Below are 18607 nucleotides of genomic sequence, written 5' to 3'. Positions count from 1 at the left end.
GAGAGGATTCACCAGAGACAGAGCGGGGAGCAGAATAGGCAGACTGAAGAAATACACTGCTGAGGAGAGGAGCAGGGAGACAGGAGAGGTCTGCTCCCGCAGGTGGATAGTTCCCTGGCCACGGATGGAACTAGTGCTGCAGTGCCTGCAGATAACTTCATAGACTGCATCTTAATCCCTGCACCACCAGGGAGGCCCAATGTTCCGTTCTTCGGTTGAAAACACTAGTTTGCTTTAATTGAAAGGATTTGGAAATGGAGAGTATCAATATAAGATGGTGAGAATAGCAGTAGTTGCCGAATATTAAAAGTTATGCATGCAGAACAAGGCATTAACTATGTTTTATAGTAAAATGGAATTAAAAAGAAAAATTTGTTTCATGTAGTCATCTATCCAACACTTAGAAATAATGTTCAGTTCAAGCACTGTATTTATTGTGGTATGCATACTGTTTAGAGGTGAGGTTAAAGAAGTTAACAGAAAGAAAATAGTAAAGTTGTTTCTTTTGTAAGAGTGATAAACATTATATATTAAACTGGTCGGTGCTGAGTTTTTGCTAGCCCAGTTTTGATAGGACTGTTACAAAATTATTCAGTGAAGAGGTTCAGTTCACCCCCACCACTTTCCTGCCATGTTTTGATAAACAGTACACCACATTCAAAACATTTAGGTCATTCAAAACACTCACTGCATACACCTGCAGTATCATCAATCCAGTGCAACAATGTGATTTTTCACAAAGTTTTCTTTTGTACACATACAGCTATCATTTGTCATGACACAATCTAGTTCCTTCTCCCCCTTTCTTGTCGGACCATCCTTTGTGATTGTGCAAGGGTGGGTCATAATAGGAATTTGAACTCAGTCATTTCCGGGGGAGAGAGGGTGAGGTCTCGTATCGCGAGATCTCGGGGGCCATTAAGTAGTCAACAGTCCTACCTGAGGTACTCTCTCCCGGGAGTTGTTTGTCACCTACAGACGGCAGTCCGGACATCATGAAGTGGTAAGCTGTGCTTAACTGTAAGGGTAAGAGCGTGGCCTTTCTTCTCGCTGCTTTCTAGAGTTATCATACTTTTAGTTATTTGGGTGCTTAACCATTTCTATGGACATTGAGTTTTCATGTTTTTGTCTCTTCGCTTTTCGTTTTCACATAACACGGTATTTTGCAGCCGTTTTTGTTTACATGGTTTTCTTTATTACTTTCCTGTGCTGATGTGCTTTTCCATCTTTGTTTCCTGTTTCTTTATAACTGGTATGACTCTGTCATAGACTTTATTTTACCGTCGTGTATCTTCCTTGATCCTGGAATTCGGATCCACTTTAACTGTTGTCTCCCATAAATTTTCCCCTCTGTGTTCGCTATGTCTGTTGCAATTTACCTCATATTTATCATCCTCCAATGGGTGTTTGTTGTTTGTGTCATTCTAACCTAATTTTGTGTCTCTGACACTTGCCTACTCCACTTTTGTTTTTATCCATATCTGTTCCAGTTTTTGTTTCTAGCCTGTTCCTCTCCATCTCTTTTTCCCCCATCCCCGCTTCTAGGTATTACTGTTCAATTTTCTTTTTTTTTTTTCCCCTTCAAATAAATTTTGTGAAGGAATCTCGTTAACAAAAAATAACTCTTTATAAGGTTGTCCGCCGCAACTCACCACTTTTTTCACTCACACTCTACGTATTTAAGAAAGCATTCTTCAGGAATAGCGCTTATTTTGCCTGCTTCTCCCTCTCTCTAAACTTGGCGTATTTATTTTTTCTCCCTATCCATTACTCCATTTTCTTTTTCTTTCTCCCTTTGCTGCCTAGACACTGAATGTTTTTCCTCGAGTCCTGACTTCTTTAGCTCTCGGGAATTTCATCTCTTGTTTCTCCCGCTGCCTTCCTGACATGTTTCCCCTGCAGTTGGGTCTAATATTTTCTCTCTCCCTCTCCTTGCATCTGAATTTCTGCATATATATTCTTTTCTCATGATTGCTTTTCACTCTCTGCTGACTCACATTATTTTACCTTACATTATTCCTTTCTGGTATTTCTGTTCATTTTCTTATGGCTCCCTTTTATTGCCTCTGCATTTTGTTTTTTTAGGCTTCAGGTTACTTGTGCTTTTTACCCCCACATTGATTTATTTCTCTTCTTTCATCTCTCTTTTGAATCTAATACTTGCCAGCTTTTCTGGATCTTTCATAATGCATATCCCATGGAAATACAGAGCTTTCCCCCTTTAGTTAGTTATACATCCCAAACCCCTAGAAGGGTAAATAATAATAATGGTGCACGGTAAGGACATTTTATATTATATTCTGTCTGCTGTTTGTTTCTTTTTTCTCTTCTTGCCTGTTTGTCATCTCTGTCTTAGCTACCTCTGTTTTAAGTTGTGTCTACTTCTTAACCTTAGCTGTGCAGGGTTATAGCAGGTTTTGAACTGTACTTATATATGTGCAACATGTGTTTTCTCTCAGGTTTTCCATTTCCTCTCTCTGGCTTTTTGTTTTCATTTTTACTTTTCTCTGACTTCCATGCCTCCTACTTCTCTGTTGTGTGCTATCTAAGGATCTATATCTCATTCTTTCCCTCACTTGCCTTCATCATATTACTCAAGATAAAAACCTTTTCAGGAGCAGCTTGGTGTGTTCTACAGCATTGTCGCTGAAATTCACTTCTTGTTTCATCTCTTGTTCCTTTTTCTCTGTACTTATTTTCCTCTGTTTTGATGCTTATTTATCTTTCATATTTTCATGGTTTGAAGATATTTCACCCTCCTATCTATCCACCACTGTTGTTTTGTCTATTTTCTGAAGATTTGATCTGCTTGCTTATGGTGTTTCTTCAACTGTTAAAAGTTTTAAAAATAACAGTAGGGGTGAGGTAAAAACACTGCTAACTTTACTTGCTCATTTCTTGCAGGCCTTGTGTACTGAATTTTCTAGTAAACAAAAGTAACACTGGATTTTCTTTGATTTTGTAGAACTTAATGTGAAAATGTCTGAAGACAACTCACCATCTTATTCATCCATCGCTGCCTCTCAGGAACAAGAAGAGTTTAAGAACAGAAACTTGATAAATTCCTCTTTGACTGCAAGCAGCCAGACAGATAGCTTAACTAAAGCCCCCACAATGCTGTCCAATTTTACCTGTGTTAGACCTGGCGTTGGCTCTGTTAAGAAGTTGGTAATCAAAAACTTCAAAGGTAATATAATGATTGCCTTTTGAAGATTTCATTTTTGAATTATCCTTGTTAATGCTTTTGTTAATGAATTGGGAGTACCCTTTTGGTGCAGGGATTAAAAACAGCACTCTGAAGCTATCATCATCCACTACAGCATGAGTTCGATCCCCGGCCAAGTGGCCAAGAAGGTAACCCACATGGCACAACAGACCTCTCCTAACTGGTCTGCTATTCCCCCAAGCAGTGTATTTCAGTACATCTGCTTGTTTTGCTCCCCACTCTCTGGTGAATCCTCTCACCTCCCCCTGCCCCACCACACCTCTGGCTGACACCCCAGTTCTTGTATGCATAAATAAATAAATCTTTTGAAAATAATAAATTGGGAGTGACTAAAGAAGAAAACTTGTTTGCCAGGGTTGGATTGAAGGTGGGGAGTCTTATAGCTCCAGTTCTGGAGACCTAGATATAAGATGCCCTTGAATTGAATTCCAAAATATCTAGCAGACATGAGATTTTTAAAGAGAAAAAAAGAGGAATATTAAAGAAATAGAAATGATTTGACAGATGCTTTCAGTGATTACTGTCTAATTCAAATTATCATCTGTATACAATTAGTTATAAAGCCAGATTTGGGTAAGGTGTCCTCCGGCTTGGTGGTTTGCCAAAAAAGGGTTATGTTACAGAAAGTGGGCTCTTGTAGGTTGCAAGTTGTTCTTCCATTCAGGTGCAGACATGCATAGACTTCAAGTCACAAATGGTTTCCCAGCTCATATTTTATACTTTTTAATTTTAAGATCAGAGGTGCAGAGCTGATTAGTTTTCAGTGTTGTACATAATTTGTCAAAGAGTTGAAATGTCATTGATTTGGTAATCTGAAGATCAGGCAGGATTCAAGCCATGATACCTCTTTGGACTAACTTGTGACTTTTGGAAAATTACCTTGTGGTTAGATCTTTGTTTTCCTCTTAAAAAATGAATTTTAAAACCATTCTTGTTGGCACTCAGTTCATGTTATTATCTTTACAGTGAGCAGATCTGTACTACTACTGAAAAATGGTCTGTTCTTGGTAGTCAAAAGACAGTTAAAATTTTTGATAAATTAAAGAATGAATAATGGAAAATCATGCACATGGAGGAACACATTGAAACAAGATAAAGAGCCGTTACTAACAGTAAATGCATTTAAATTTTTTCTAAGGGAAAGGAAGGATTGAGGTCAAAATAAGGAGGTTGAATTGTATGGAGAATAGAAAAATAAAATTTATTATATAAACTAAAAAAATAAAGTTTTCCAAGGCAGTGATATATTCAAAAAATTAGAAACTATGACTTTTATCATTTTTTTTCATATAGCATTTGTGGAAAAACCTTTACCTGAGTATTTTGGCATTTAAGAAAAGAGCTTGCATCCTTAAAATCATGTCAAGTTTCTTGCTCTTAGTAGACAGTTTTAAAAAATGTGTATCCCAACCTTAATTATAGGTCAGGAGGTCTTTGTCAGGAGAAAATGAACATTTCCTACCTTAATTAGTAATATTTGTTTAGATCTTTCATTTTCAGTTATGTCTCACTTGCATTATAGTTCTGAACTTCTATCCCACTTCTTTTATAGTTCTGAATTTCTGGTCTTTCCATAAACTTTCTCAAAATGCATGTTCTGAATATTTTATCCATGGAGTTTTGTTTCTGTTTTTTTCCTTTTTTTCTTTTTTCAGGTCCTAGCAGATGCTGAATTTATGGTGCTAAAACTTAACTTTAGATGGTCAATATGTAAAAATAAAAGCAATCTTTTTTTTTCTTATTAAATCTTAGCAATCAAATTGCAAATGATAGAACTTGAATTTTCTGATATATTTTGGAAAGTTTACAGGATAAATTTCAGGAAATGGATATCTTATAGGGGTTTTGGTAGTTTATTGTTTATTTCAAGGTCAATATGGTGGTTATTTGATCTATTTTTTTATGATTATGGCTTAAGGATGTTAAATGTCCACAGGTTTATTTAAATTTCACCAGTTCATCTTTATTTATGATTAATATAATGGGAACTTGCCACTGTTTTTCAGATTTTATTCAGATTATGAAACAGATGGTCTTGCTCGTTTTTGCTGATTTATTTGTATAAACTCATCAATAATATTAAATAACATTGCACATTGCCCTTTTAATGATATAAATAACTAGTAATGTTTTTCTGGTTTTGAAATAATACTGTTGTGAGGTAAGATATATAATAGGTACATTCTACATAACAGGAGGAGTGTGCTACCATAGATAACAGTATGCTTCTAGAGATGAGAAAGTGAAATGGCATGAAAACAAGGAAGAAATACAAATTTGAAACTTGTTATTCTTCCAGCCTAACCCATTTAACTCTAAGGAGTTTCATAATACCAGTTTTTTTTTTTCCTCAACCAAAGAAGCATATGTTTGGTTTGGTACTTTGATATTTTGAGAGAGAGAGTTTGGTTTGGGATCAAACTCATGCTGCATGGCTGCAGTTATCTTCATATTGTTGTTTTTTTTTTAAGATTTATATATTTATTTATACAAGCACGGGGTACAGTCAGAAGCACAGGAGGGTGAAAGAATTCACCAGAGTCAGAATGGAAAGAAGAGCAAAGTACACTGCTAAGGGGAACAGTGGGCGGCAGGAGAGGTCTGCATGCCATGTGGGGAACCTCCTTGGCGGCCAGGGATCAAACTGGCAATGCAGTGAACTGGCACTGCAGAGGCTGAGAGCAGCTTCGCTGCCCAGCTCAACCGCTGCACCACCAGGAGAGGCCCCCATATTGTTGTGTCTTTAACCCCTTGTGCTATCAGGGAGGACCCTATGATTGATTTTTGAAAGAATTCTTTACTGTGGACACTAGATGCTTACCAATTACGTGGTTGGCAAATATTTTCTATTCCAAGGGCCTTTTTTCATTTCCTCCTTGATCATGGCTTTTGCTGCACAAAAATTTTTAGTTTTAACTGAATGAAGTTCAATAAGTTGTACTTTGCTTTATATGTATGGTATACTTTGTGTAATACCGGTGAATCTTTTTTCAGATCCATGGGGTTAAGCAGTGTACTACTAAGAGTTTCATAAATTTTCCTCTAACGTGTAGGGCTTTGAACCATTTCCAGGTGCTTTTGGAATGTGGTATGAAATAGTGGTTCATCTTCAGTCTTTTTAAATGTGAATATCTAGTCCTAGCATTATTTATGAAGTAGTTATTTATTCCCTATTGAATGATTTTGACATCTTGCTTAAAATCTATTTATAGAAGTTGGCTGATGTTACATTTTTTAGTCTGCTGACAACTGCAAGAGGATTTGCTTTGTACTGTTTTTATTTGTTAGATAAACACATCATGCTGGAAAACTATACTGAAGAAACATGGCAGAAGTTAAAAGAAGCTGTACAAGCTGTCCAGAACAATATCTCTACTGAATACAGCTTGGAAGAACTCTATCAGGTTTGTGTTGGTTTGGATACAGATAGTCAGTATGCAGTTGTAACAATGCTATTTGTTTTGGACCTCCTGAGTGTTTTATAATCTTGCAGTGTGGAATCCATTATGGATTGCACCCTTACAATTTATTACTTCAGCTTTCCTCTGTATTTATGTTTGGTGAGTTATTTGCCTACAGATATGCTCATCACATTTTGCGTATCTGTGTATGAGTCTCATGGCATGAATCATTTGAATCCAATTTAGCAGCTGCTTCTATACTAAAACAGGGAAAGAAGCATATTAACTTAAGTGGGTTTCAAGACTACTCAGGATGTTGTAATCATTTCCTAAAGGTAATTAAATCATTTCAAATCCCTATAAACTATTTACTTTTCTTCTAAGTATTTCATGACTCAAACAAATGTTTGCCAAGTCATTACAATTAAATCTGAGATACTATTGAGGTCTATTATAGTTCATTTTATTTACTTTTAAAATAATGCAATTGCTATTGTACTTAACTTTTCTTTGTTATTATTCCATAATCACTCTTTGCATTATTTAAAATCTATAAACCATGAGCCACTGAATTTTATTTTGGTTAGTTTTGTTCATTGTCTTCACCCTCCCCCCCGCCCAATCAAATGCTTTAACATACTTGCTGTCTTAGTCACATTTTTTTATTTTGTTTTCCTTAGTGTACAATATAAAGCACTAACCCTCAGTTCCAATGGGGTGGATACTTTTATTACACTCAAGACAGTTTGATGTATGATTTATAGAAATCACTGGGAACAGCTTCTGAATAATATTAAACACTTACTAAATTGGTGCTTTCATTCTTTTTTCTCCGCTTTGTTCACAGAGGTAAAATAGTTTCACAGTGCTATTCTTTAGTTCTGTCAGAAAATTATTCTCTTAGAATAACATGTGTATATTCCATTTTATTTAGGTTGCATATTTTATCTTAAATATAAAGTCTTTGAAGCATCTTACCTCATTTTTTATTATAGTGAAATGCACACAAAAGTTATACCATCTTAAACTTACAGTTGACCAACACAAGGTTGCAGTTGTTATCACTATCTGGGTCAAGCACATATTTTCATTTCTCTAATAAGAAACCCTGAAAGCAATCACCATTCCATTGTTGACATAAGCCATTCATGACTAATAATTTACTTTCTGACTATGCTTTATCTAAACTGGACATTTCATGTAAATGGACTCATTGAATATATGACTTTCTGCCGCTTTTCACTTTGCATAATGTTTTCAGGTTCATTCATGTTATGAAAAATTTCAGCACTTCATTCCCTTTTATAAGTATATACTATCCATTGTTTGATCTACTTTTTCTTATTTGCACATTGATAAATAGTTGGTTGCTGATAAGCATTTGGTGTTTTGACTGTTGTGACTATTGCTGGCATGAGTGTTTATTACAGTTCTATTTGAACACTTGATTTAAATTATTCTGATCTTATACTGAGACGTAGAAGTGCTGAATGACTCAAAGATTATATGTTACTGGCGCATATAATTGTTTTCCATAGTGCTTGTATCATCATCTTTGCTGTACAAAATATTTGTCTTATTATTGAAATTTATGAATTCTTAAATATGTATATGTAAAAATCATATTATTTAAATATAAAATCTGTCCATGCACTAAGTTTTAGTTTTGTTGAATGTTTTTCCTTTTGTTGCCTCTATGCTTGGTGTCATGTGTAAGAAACTATTTCCAAATTCAGTGCTAGGCAGATTTTGCTTTATGTTTTAAAGGGGTTCATAAATTATGTGTTTTTAACTGAGGTAACGTTGGATATCCGCATTGGGTATTCTGTCTTATACTTACCCTATAGTCCATTTTGAGGTAGTTTCTGTATACAACATAAGGAAAGTTTCAACTTTGTACGTGGTTATAAATTTCTCTCCATGTGAATGATCATGCACCATTGTCAAAAAAGAGATGGATCCATAGTGTGAGTTTCTTTTCCTAAGTATTCAGTTTTACTACATTGTTTTGTGTGTCTATTATTACGAAACCATACTGTTTTGGTTGCTGTAACTTATATTCTTTTCCCCTCAAATTCATTTTCCTTTCTGCTCCATGGACTAGCTGATCTTAATTCAGCATCTTTGCTTAGTCTTACTTCAAGTGGTTTGCTTTTGGTGAAGAATTTTTATTATATTTTTCAGTTTTAGTTTTTCTGTTTCTTTTTATGATTTACTTTTATTTTTTATTTATTTTTATATTCCACATACAATTACAACCCCCTTATTTTGACTCCAATCCCTCCCCTCCCCGCAACCCAGCCCCATAGAGTGTCTCTGTTTCATAGTTGTTCATTGATTTTGATATTTTCTTTCTTATTTTTATTCTTTTTCCTGGTCCCTTATTTAAGTTTTCTGGATTTCTGTTATGAGTGAGACAACCCGGTATTTTTCTTTTTCTTTCTGGCTTATTTCGCTGAGCATGATCCCTTCCAGCGCCATCCATGTTGCTGCAAATGGCATGTGTTTATCTTTTTTGAATGCTGAGTAATATTCCATGGTGTATATGGACCACATCTTCTTGATCCAGTCATCTATTTTTTGGGCATTTGGGTGGTTTCCAAAGATTAGCTATTGTAAATAGTGCTGCTATAAACATAGGGGTGCAGGTGTTCTTTGGAATTGATGTTTCTGTGTCATTTGGGTAAATACCTAGGAGTGGAATTGCTGGATCATATGGAAGCTCTATGTTTAGTAGGTCCAGAAATCTCCACACAGCTTTCTATAGTGGTTGGACCAGTTTGCACTCCCACCAGCAGTGCAGGAGAGTTCCTTTTTCTCCACACCCTCGCCAACAGTTGTTGTTGCTAGTTTTTTTAATATGTGCCATTCTCACTGGTGTAAGATGGTATCTCATTGTAGTTTTGATTTGCATTTCCCTGATTACAAGTGATGTAGAACATTTTTTCATATGCCTGTTGGCCATTTGCATTTCCTCTTCAGAGAATTTTCTTTTTAGCTCTTCTGCCCATTTTTTGACTGGATTATTTTCTTTGTTTTTGTTGAGTCTCATCAGCTCTTTGCAGATTTTTGTGATCAGTCCTTTATCATTAGTGTTGTGACAAATACTTGGGATTAAATCTAACAAAAGAGGTAAAAGACCTATACAAAGAAAACTATAAAACACTGTTAAAAGAAATAGAAGAAGACACAAAGAAATGGAAAGACACCCCCTGCTCATGGATTGGAAGAATAAACATTATTAAATTGGCCATCCTACCAAAAGCAATATACAGATTCAATGCTATTCCAATCAAAATTTCAATGTCATTCTTCAAAGAAATAGAACAGTTATTGATGAAATTCATATGGAGCCGCCAAAAACCCAAATAGCCAAAGCTCTCCTGAAAAAAAAAAAAAAGGGAATGGAGGCATCACACTCCCAGACTTCAAACTATAGTACAAAACCATAATGATCAAAACTGCATGGTACTGGAACAAGAACAGACACGCAGACCTATTTTTTTTTAAATATTTATTTATTAATTATTTTTTGTTTATACAAGAACTGGGTACAGTCAGAAGCGCGGGAGGGTGAGAAAATTCACCACAGCCAGAGCAGGGAGCAGAACAGGCAGAAGGACCGAAGTACACTGCTGAGGGGAGCAGCGAGCGGCAGGAGAGGTCTGTGCTCCATGTGGGACCCTCGCCTGGTGACTGGGGATAGAACCGGTGCTGCAGAGGCTGCGGGCAGCTTCGCAACCCAGCGCTCAACCGAGCGCCACTGGGAAGTCCCTACTCTTTTTTTATTGTAGAACTTGTGTCCAAGTTATTTTAGTCATTTGAGCATACATCATTTAACTTAATTTGTTGTATAAATCCAGTATCCTTAAATTTTATCCAGCATATTGTGTATTATCAGTATTTGCTTTTTTATGGACTTTTTCTTTCTTTTTTGTTATACTTCTAGAGTATATTTCCGTATTTTCTTGTTTCACTGTGTGTTTCCTACTTTTTTATTCAAAATACATTGTGGTAATTCTGGAGCTCACAATTTTCCCTTTGTCTTCAGTGTCCATTGCCTGTGGGTGATTGTTGTTTATATGATAAAAGACCACTATAAACTGTTTTTTGTTGGGAGTATTTTTTTGTCCAATGTTGTCAGTGGGTGTTCCTGTTCCTTTAGCCTAGTAGTCAGCTCATTATTTTCCTGAGCTTAAACATTTCCTTAAATGCTTACAGCCAAACAAGTCCCTTTCCTTGATTTTGAGGATTGGATCTTTAGGGGAATTCATTCACTATTAGCCATACTGCTTGTATTTCTGTTTTAGATATTTTTATAATGTCTGGGATGTAGCCTGAAGGGAGGTCCAAGGTATTCTTGAGGTCTTTTCAGAGAACATGTTTAGCTCTGGGAATATACATGGCCTTCTTGATATTCCTTCTACTTCCTAAGCCTTGCCAGAATTTTTGATTTTTGATCAGTATGCCACTTCTCTGTTTATTAATTCTTGTGTCAGGAGCCTCTATCTGGAATAATTGTCTTTAAACTTTTTGATGAAGTCCCTCAGATAAGCTTTTTTTTTGCCTCTGGGAAACTTCCAAGCCAGTGACACAGTGACAAGTCCTTGAGTCAAAATGTACACCTGCAGTTCTTTTAAGAACAAGGTTTGTACTTCCCTCACTGACACCTGCAAGTTGCACCAACAAAAGACCGGCTGTCATGTTAGTAAGTGAACATCACAAAGCTGCACTGCTGAAATGTGGCAACTTGTTTCTTCATTAAATGTTTCTTTAGTCAGAATTGATTCTTGAGGCCTCCCTGGTAATGCAAGGCATAAAGAGAGTGCTATCAAGCTATCTACAGCCACTATAGCAGGAGTTTGATCCCTGGCCAGCCTGGGAGCTAACCCACATGTTGTAGTAGACATCACCTATCCTCATTGCTCCCATCAGCAGTGTATTTCAGTCAGTTGGCCAGTTCTGTTTCCCACCCTGTCTCTAGTGAATCTGCTCACCCTACTGCTCCCCTGCACATCTGGCTTATACACCCATTCTCATATACATAAATAAATCTTTTAAAAAAATAATGGTTCTGACAGGATCTTGCCAGTCCTAATTGATTATTTAGTGGAGGAAGGCAGTTTTGACCATCTCTACCAGTTTTGATGACATCATTCTAAATGGGACATATTTTAAGATTAACAAAATTATTTCACTGTTTACTTCAAGCACTTTAAGCAACATTTACTAAAATCACATATGGTTGTATTTGTTGTATATATTACATTAAAATGTTTAGCTTTTAAAATTTCAAAGTCTAAGTATATAATTTTAGAGGCTATTGTTTTTAAAATATACATAATTTTGTAAACCAGGGGTAATTCAATAAACATTAAATTGCAAATTGAAAAGAAAGTAATTTGGATACTTCACAAATTAGTAAAGATGGCTTTGTTCAAATTGTGGATGGAATGATTTCAGTATATTTTCTTTGGTTTTTACATATTGCAATTAAATTTCCCAATAACTCTTACCATTTAGTAATCATATTCATGTATTGATGATATTTCTATTCATGTATCAATTCATATGAATCATTAATAGTACAGCATTACTAATAAACATGGGAAAATAATAAAGTTTTTGTTTTATAATGTACTATATTTTTGAATAGCATTTTTTTTAATTTTCAGAGTGTTGAAAACCTGTGCTCTTACAACTTATCTGCAAACCTGTATGAACGATTGAGGCAAATTTGTGAAAAGCACATCAAAGCACAAATCCAACAGTTCAGCGAGTATCCTTTTATGAAACCATAGGCTTTAACATCTTTTCCTGTTTGTCTGTCTTTAATAATGTATATTTTGTAGTTTCTACATATCCATGGTAAAAGAGAAAGAAGTTTGGATATTTCAGACATCGCTTTCTTTTTGGAATCTAAAGATGCTTAATGGGTTTGATGTAAAGTAATCCCCCCCCCTTAAATTGTTTTTCCTGCTCCAGCAAAAACAAAAACAAAAACAAAAAAAAGTTTCCATGTCATATCCTGAGTGAAATTTTTTTTTTGCTACATGGGGTAAGTTAACTCAGGCTTGTATTTCTGATTGTCTAAGCATCATGTTTGGTTATAGCTACATTTTACCAAATACAGTCTTTTAGAATATTTTCCAGAATGTGTGATACTTGTAGAGCAATAAACTTTTTTTTTTTAACACTGCCTCATGGATTCTATGGATAATGGCCCTTTTCTGAAGAAAATGGATAAATGCTGGCAAGACCATGGCAGACAAATGGTAGCGTTTTAATATTTTATTTTCAGTTTAAATTATGATGGAATATCTTAAATGATTCTGTTACAAGTATGAGTTAACTCATACTGTATCTATAAACTTAAACTTTGGAAATGCATTTTTATGTATAGGTCATTGTTAGTACTTTAAAATTTAGAATTTTTATTTCACTCCTTTTTTAGTTGGAAACATTTTTTTGACACAGAAAATCATACTTGTTAAACAGTTAATTTTTGCTTAAGGAGGAACAGATGGATGTCAAATTAGTTTATGTCTAGACATTATTTTTGAGTTATAGCTAGTTCTCTTCATGTATATATGTGTATACATATAATTAGTAATTTATCTTCTGAAGTTTGGATATAGAGAATATGCTGCCATTAATTAGAGCCATACAAATGTTTCTCTACTAAATTAGATAAAGTTGTTGCAACTTTCCCAACACAGGGCATATTTGTATTTTGAATATGACAGTATGACACAAATTGTGCCTTCTTTTCAGTTGTAGCCTAATACAGCATGAAAATAATATTTTGTTACCACTGTTGCACAAACGTTTTAGAATTAAAAAATAATCACTCACATCATCTACAGTAAATTTGTGGAAACACTTAAAATCTCTGGCTTTGGTTCTTTTTAAAGGACAAACATGATGTATAATGCATTGGTGTATTCCCTCACTCTCACATACATTCTGAATCTCATATATATTCATTTCCTTTTTGCAAAATTTAATCAGCCAGCCATACTGGAAAACTCTCTTACTGAGCACAGTTTGGTGTTTGAGGTGTAGTACAAAGTCATAATTTTCTCTCTCAATCCTAGGCTCTCACCTTCACCCTATTCTACTCTGGTTTCCTTATCTCTCTCTTGGCTTCCCCTTCCTGTTCAAACTGCCTCTCCTATAGCATTTAAAAGTGCTATAAATTATTCTTTGCTTCCTTGCTTAGATTAGGAATTCTTTTTTTTTTAAAGATTTATTTTTATTTATTTATTTATACAAGCACTGGGTACAGTCAGAAGCGCGGGAGTGTGAGAGAATTCACCAGAGCCAGAGCGGGGAGCAGAGCAGGCAGAAGGACCGAAGTACACTGCTGAGGGGAGTGGGACCCTCCTCCGGTGGCCGGGGAGCAGCCGGGGATCGAACTGGCACTGCAGAGGCTGCGGGCAGCTTCGCAACCCAGCGCTCAACCGCTGCGCCACCGGGGAGGCCCAGATTAGGAATTCTTAACATGTTTTTGATATATAATTACAAATATTAAACTTATGCTGTATAAGTTTAAAGTAGAGGAACAGAAAAATTTCATATGTTTACAAGTTGCAAAATGTTTACCGCAGTAGCTAGAACCTCCGTCACCGCACACAATAATATTCTCTTTTTTGTGGTGAGGCTATTTAAGATTCACTCTTTTAGCAACTCTGAAATATATCCTAGTATTCTTCACTAGGGATATAAAATTACATACTATATTTGTGTCGGTAAACTTATATTTAAAATTCTGTACGCATATAGTCAATGTTACTACTTACTTTAAAATTTAAATCAGTTTAGGGCCTCCCCTCGTCACAGTGCTTGAGGCTGGGCTGCAAACCTGCCTGCACCTCTGCAGCGCCAGTTCCATCCCTGGCCACCTGCGAGGGTCCCACATGGTGCGCAGACCTGTCCTGCTGCCCGCTGCTCCCCTTGCAGTGTACTTCGTCAGTCTGCCTTTCTGCTCCCCGCTCTGGCTCTGGTGAATTCTCTCATCCTCCCGCGCTCTGACTGTACCCAGTGCTTGTATAAATAAATAAATAAATCTTTAAAAAATTAAATCAGTTTAATTTTTTGATAACATAAATGTCAGTAGATAGACTCAACATTAAGAAAATTGTTCTTTGGTTTTATCAGTAATTTTTAAAAGAATAAAGGGAGTTAAAACAAGAATGTTTGAGAACTACCTTTCCAGTATGTGCTCAAATGCAATTAACATACAAAAGCAGCAAATTCATAATAAATAATTATCTCTTGATATATTATGTTTTCAAACAGAAAACATGGCATGTAAAGTCATGGCATTAGTTTATATTTTATACTACTTTACAACATTTTTTACTGTGGATATCTTATTTTACTGTGTCACCTTAGTGTTCTTGTTTTCAGCCTCACTTTTATCAGACATTAGGCAGAGTATCCTTAGCACTTCTTATGTCAATAAATCAGCAGGGATTTTTTGCGGGTCCTCCCTGGTGGCTCAAGGGGTTCAGATGCACCACTACAAATCCACTGCAGCACGAATTTGTACCCAGCAAGGAAGATGACCTACATGGTGCAGCAGACCTTTCCTGTCTTACCCGCTGCTCCCCTCAGCAGTGTATTTCAGAAGATCCACCTGTTTTGCTACCCACTCTGTCTCTAGTGAATCTTCTCACTTCCCCACAACCCCGCCTCTGACCTCTACCCCAGTTCTTGTATGCATAATTAAATAAATCTTTTAAAAAATTAAGTTTTTATTTTAAGCATACTCCTTATATGAATGAAGTGTCTTCCTGTCTTTCCACAAATCATTATTATATAAGAAGGAATTCAGGGTATAGAAAATGAGTGAAAATTTGGAGGTTTGTCTTTCCAATAGATTTTGAAATGTTTAATTTTTCAGGTTGATGGAAATATGTGACAAAATGCCAAAAATAATTGTTTTTGTTTTTCTAAAGAGTAAAGTTTCTTTAGGTCATTAGGAATGATAATTTAATCAAAATAAATTTTATCCATAATATTCCATGTGTTTTTATTTCTGACAGATCATGATTAGGAACATTTTTCTGTTCCTAGATAGAACTTACATTTTTCAGTTTTCGATGTTGTCTTCCATTTGGTAAGGATGCCAATAATTACTTTGAAAGGATTGTTACATACAACTTATAACCAGATCTTTTATCTGTTCTAATATACAGTAAGAAAAAAATAATTTTCAATATCTATCTCTAAAAGTGTGTTTTATTTTTGAACATGTGATCACAAAACTTGCAGTGATAAACTATACTTTTGTCTCAGTTTTATAAGCTGGCTTAGGGTCTTACTAGTAATAGGATACATAATAGGACAAGTTACTTTCACATTCTTTATTATTAGGAGAAGAAACCTAGTAGGTCTCTAAGATGATATTATAAAATTGTACTTATTAAGGCTGTACTCTGAAGTCTAAAATAAGAAGCACTAAGAGGCTTTAGAGTTATTCTGAATATTGTTTCACCTAGATATATTACTAAACTGTGACTCTTATCTAATATTTATTATTTCCAAACTCTGTAGGTTGATTTGAGATTTAAAAAGGTGGGAAATTTTTAATAGAATGCTTGACTTCAAATTGTATTTTTATTTTGAATGTGCATTTACCTGTACTTATGCAGAAGAGTATAATTGATGGATAAATAGACTAACGTATATAAGGATATAAGACAATTTTTTTTAATTTTAGGGATATGGGACTTGAATTATTTAAATCACATATAATTTGTGAACAGAGTGTTCATAGCAAAACTGTAAATGGAATACTTTTGTTGATTGAAAAGGAAAGAAATGGTGAAATGATTGATCGAGGCTTAATCAAAAGGCTTTTAGTTATGCTTTCTGATTTGCAGGTGAGTAATTTCTGACTTGTTAAATTAAAGCTAATTCGTAATCTAATATTTTAAATAAATGTTAAATAGTCTTCCATATTATTCTAGATTTATCAAGAATCTTTTGAGAATAAGTTTTTAGAGGAAACAAGCAGATTCTATGCAACAGAAGGAAGGAAGCTGGTGCAAAATAGAGAGGTATTTGTAACCAAAATAACATTTAAAAATTTATTCATAATGCATGGGGAAAAGCATTAAATTTCTGTTGAAAACCTTGTCTATTTGTATTTCCTGCATGCTTCTCTGATAATTTTTATGCTTATGCTATTTAAATCTCCTTTTTTTCTTGGGTAACTTTTGCTAAAGGTATGTCAGTTTTGTGGATCTTTACAAATAACCTACTCTTGGTGGTGTTGTTTTTTTCCTATTGATTTTTTCATCTCTGTTTTATTAAATTCCATGCTAAATATTACCCTTTGAACTTTAGTTTGTTCTTTTCAGTGCCTTTACATGGAAGATTATATTATTATTGTGAGAATGTTATTTTTTGAATTGTAATTAGTTATAAATGTCCATTTATGTATATAATATTTTATTGCATAAATTTTTGTATGATGTGTCTCCTTTTTCATTTGTATTAAAATACTTCATAATTTTTTGGTGATATCTTTGATACATTTGCTATTTAGAAATATGTTTAATTTTTTCATACTTAAATGAGTTTGCCTTCTCTCCCCACCACTTTTACTGCATTATACTTAAAGAACATATTTTGAGGTTTTCCATCCTTTATAACTTACAGACTTGTTTTGTAGCCTGATGCTCATTCTGCAGAATGTTGCATATACCTTGGAGAAGAAGGTAGATTCCATCGTGTGGGGTGAAGCGTTTTGTGTATACCTGTACTTTTAAACATCAGTGTGGTCAAGACCTTTTTACTTTCTTTGGTGGTTTTCTATATGGGTATCCTATGAATTATATGTGTTGTTTATCACACATGTCACACACACATACATATATATATATATACACACACACACCCCCCGATAGATTTATACATTTAATATGAGACTTAATAGAGGAATGTGTTTGCTTCCTTTAAGTTTTCATGAAAGTCCTCTGATTCTTTAAAAATAAAAAAGATTGAATTTTTTTCCAGATTCTTGAATGTCTTTACCACATCAAGAAACTACTAGAAGAAGAGTTAAATAGAGTTAGAACCTACCTACACATGAACACACAGTAAGAATTACATTTTTACTTATATTTTGCATTCTCTTTTATTTAAATAGAACAGTACTTGTTCATGTGACAGAATGAGGCTGTATTTTTTTTTCTTTTGCTTTTCTCCCCTGTTTCTTCATTATTCAATTTCATCAAAGGAATGCTTGGTAAATAGAGATTTCTTCCTGTGTATATATTTCAGTTGTTTTTTTTTTCTTTAATGAACCAAGTAAGAAAATAAATTTAGATAATTTCTTAATATAAATTGAATTATATAAATTAGATATGTTATAACCAAGTATTCTGCAGCTAAGAAACTTATTTACAACCTTATCACTGAAATTAGGAGAAGTGCAAGTAATAGGATTTGTACTTCCTGAAGACCAAACTAGAAATTTTCTGGTGCTGCTATCTATTTCAAGCTTAAGTGTTATATGTGCACTGAGTATTAGCACTTTGAAAGTGTTTTTAAGTCAGTGTGAAAAATTTTCAGTAATTTAAACTTATTTTTTTCCAACAGGAAGCTACTAATTGCTATTGTAGAAAAGCAGCTTCTAGGTGAACATTTATCAAAAGTTCTTCAGAAAGGTAATCAGGGACGAGATATGTTCAGCAAATAATATTTTAGGGAAATTTATAATAAAATTCAGTATTCCATGTGATAGCTATTCCTTTAAAATGATATGTAAAATGTAATATAAAAACTTACTTGCAAAAGCATTTGTGTCGTCTAAAATATCCGTCCTTCATCGTGTTAACAATAGAACATGAGGTTTACATATATGCCTTAAAATGGTAATGAAGGCAGATCTTTTTGTTGGCTGTGTAAATGGGGTTAATCCATTTTTTGTGTGTTTTCTGAATTTTCTATTATACCACAGTGTTTT

The 18607-nt window shown here is 34.6% G+C and overlaps 1 protein-coding gene across 1 annotated transcript in view; it reads left to right on the top strand.

Annotated features, from left to right (window-relative positions):
* Positions 1 to 890: 890 nt before the first annotated feature.
* LOC119250814 (cullin-4B-like) overlaps positions 891 to 18607 on the top strand; it is a 106999-nt gene continuing 89282 nt past the window's right edge. Inside the window, exons 1-10 of the mRNA XM_054697755.1 lie at positions 891 to 1003; positions 2966 to 3187; positions 6515 to 6630; positions 12303 to 12407; positions 12834 to 12902; positions 15678 to 15751; positions 16355 to 16517; positions 16605 to 16694; positions 17656 to 17738; positions 18241 to 18308. Of these exons, the coding sequence (XP_054553730.1) occupies positions 2980 to 3187; positions 6515 to 6630; positions 12303 to 12407; positions 12834 to 12902; positions 15678 to 15751; positions 16355 to 16517; positions 16605 to 16694; positions 17656 to 17738; positions 18241 to 18308 (976 nt within the window). The 5' untranslated portion in view covers positions 891 to 1003; positions 2966 to 2979. The remainder of the gene's footprint in view (positions 1004 to 2965; positions 3188 to 6514; positions 6631 to 12302; positions 12408 to 12833; positions 12903 to 15677; positions 15752 to 16354; positions 16518 to 16604; positions 16695 to 17655; positions 17739 to 18240; positions 18309 to 18607) is intronic.

Source organism: Talpa occidentalis, unplaced genomic scaffold (assembly GCF_014898055.3).
Source record: "Talpa occidentalis isolate TD23 unplaced genomic scaffold, MPIMG_talOcc4v2.1 talOcc4.18, whole genome shotgun sequence".
Classification (NCBI taxonomy): domain Eukaryota; kingdom Metazoa; phylum Chordata; class Mammalia; order Eulipotyphla; family Talpidae; genus Talpa; species Talpa occidentalis.
The sequence above is the reverse complement of the archived record's forward strand: the minus strand, read 5'-3'. Positions and strand labels throughout refer to the sequence as shown.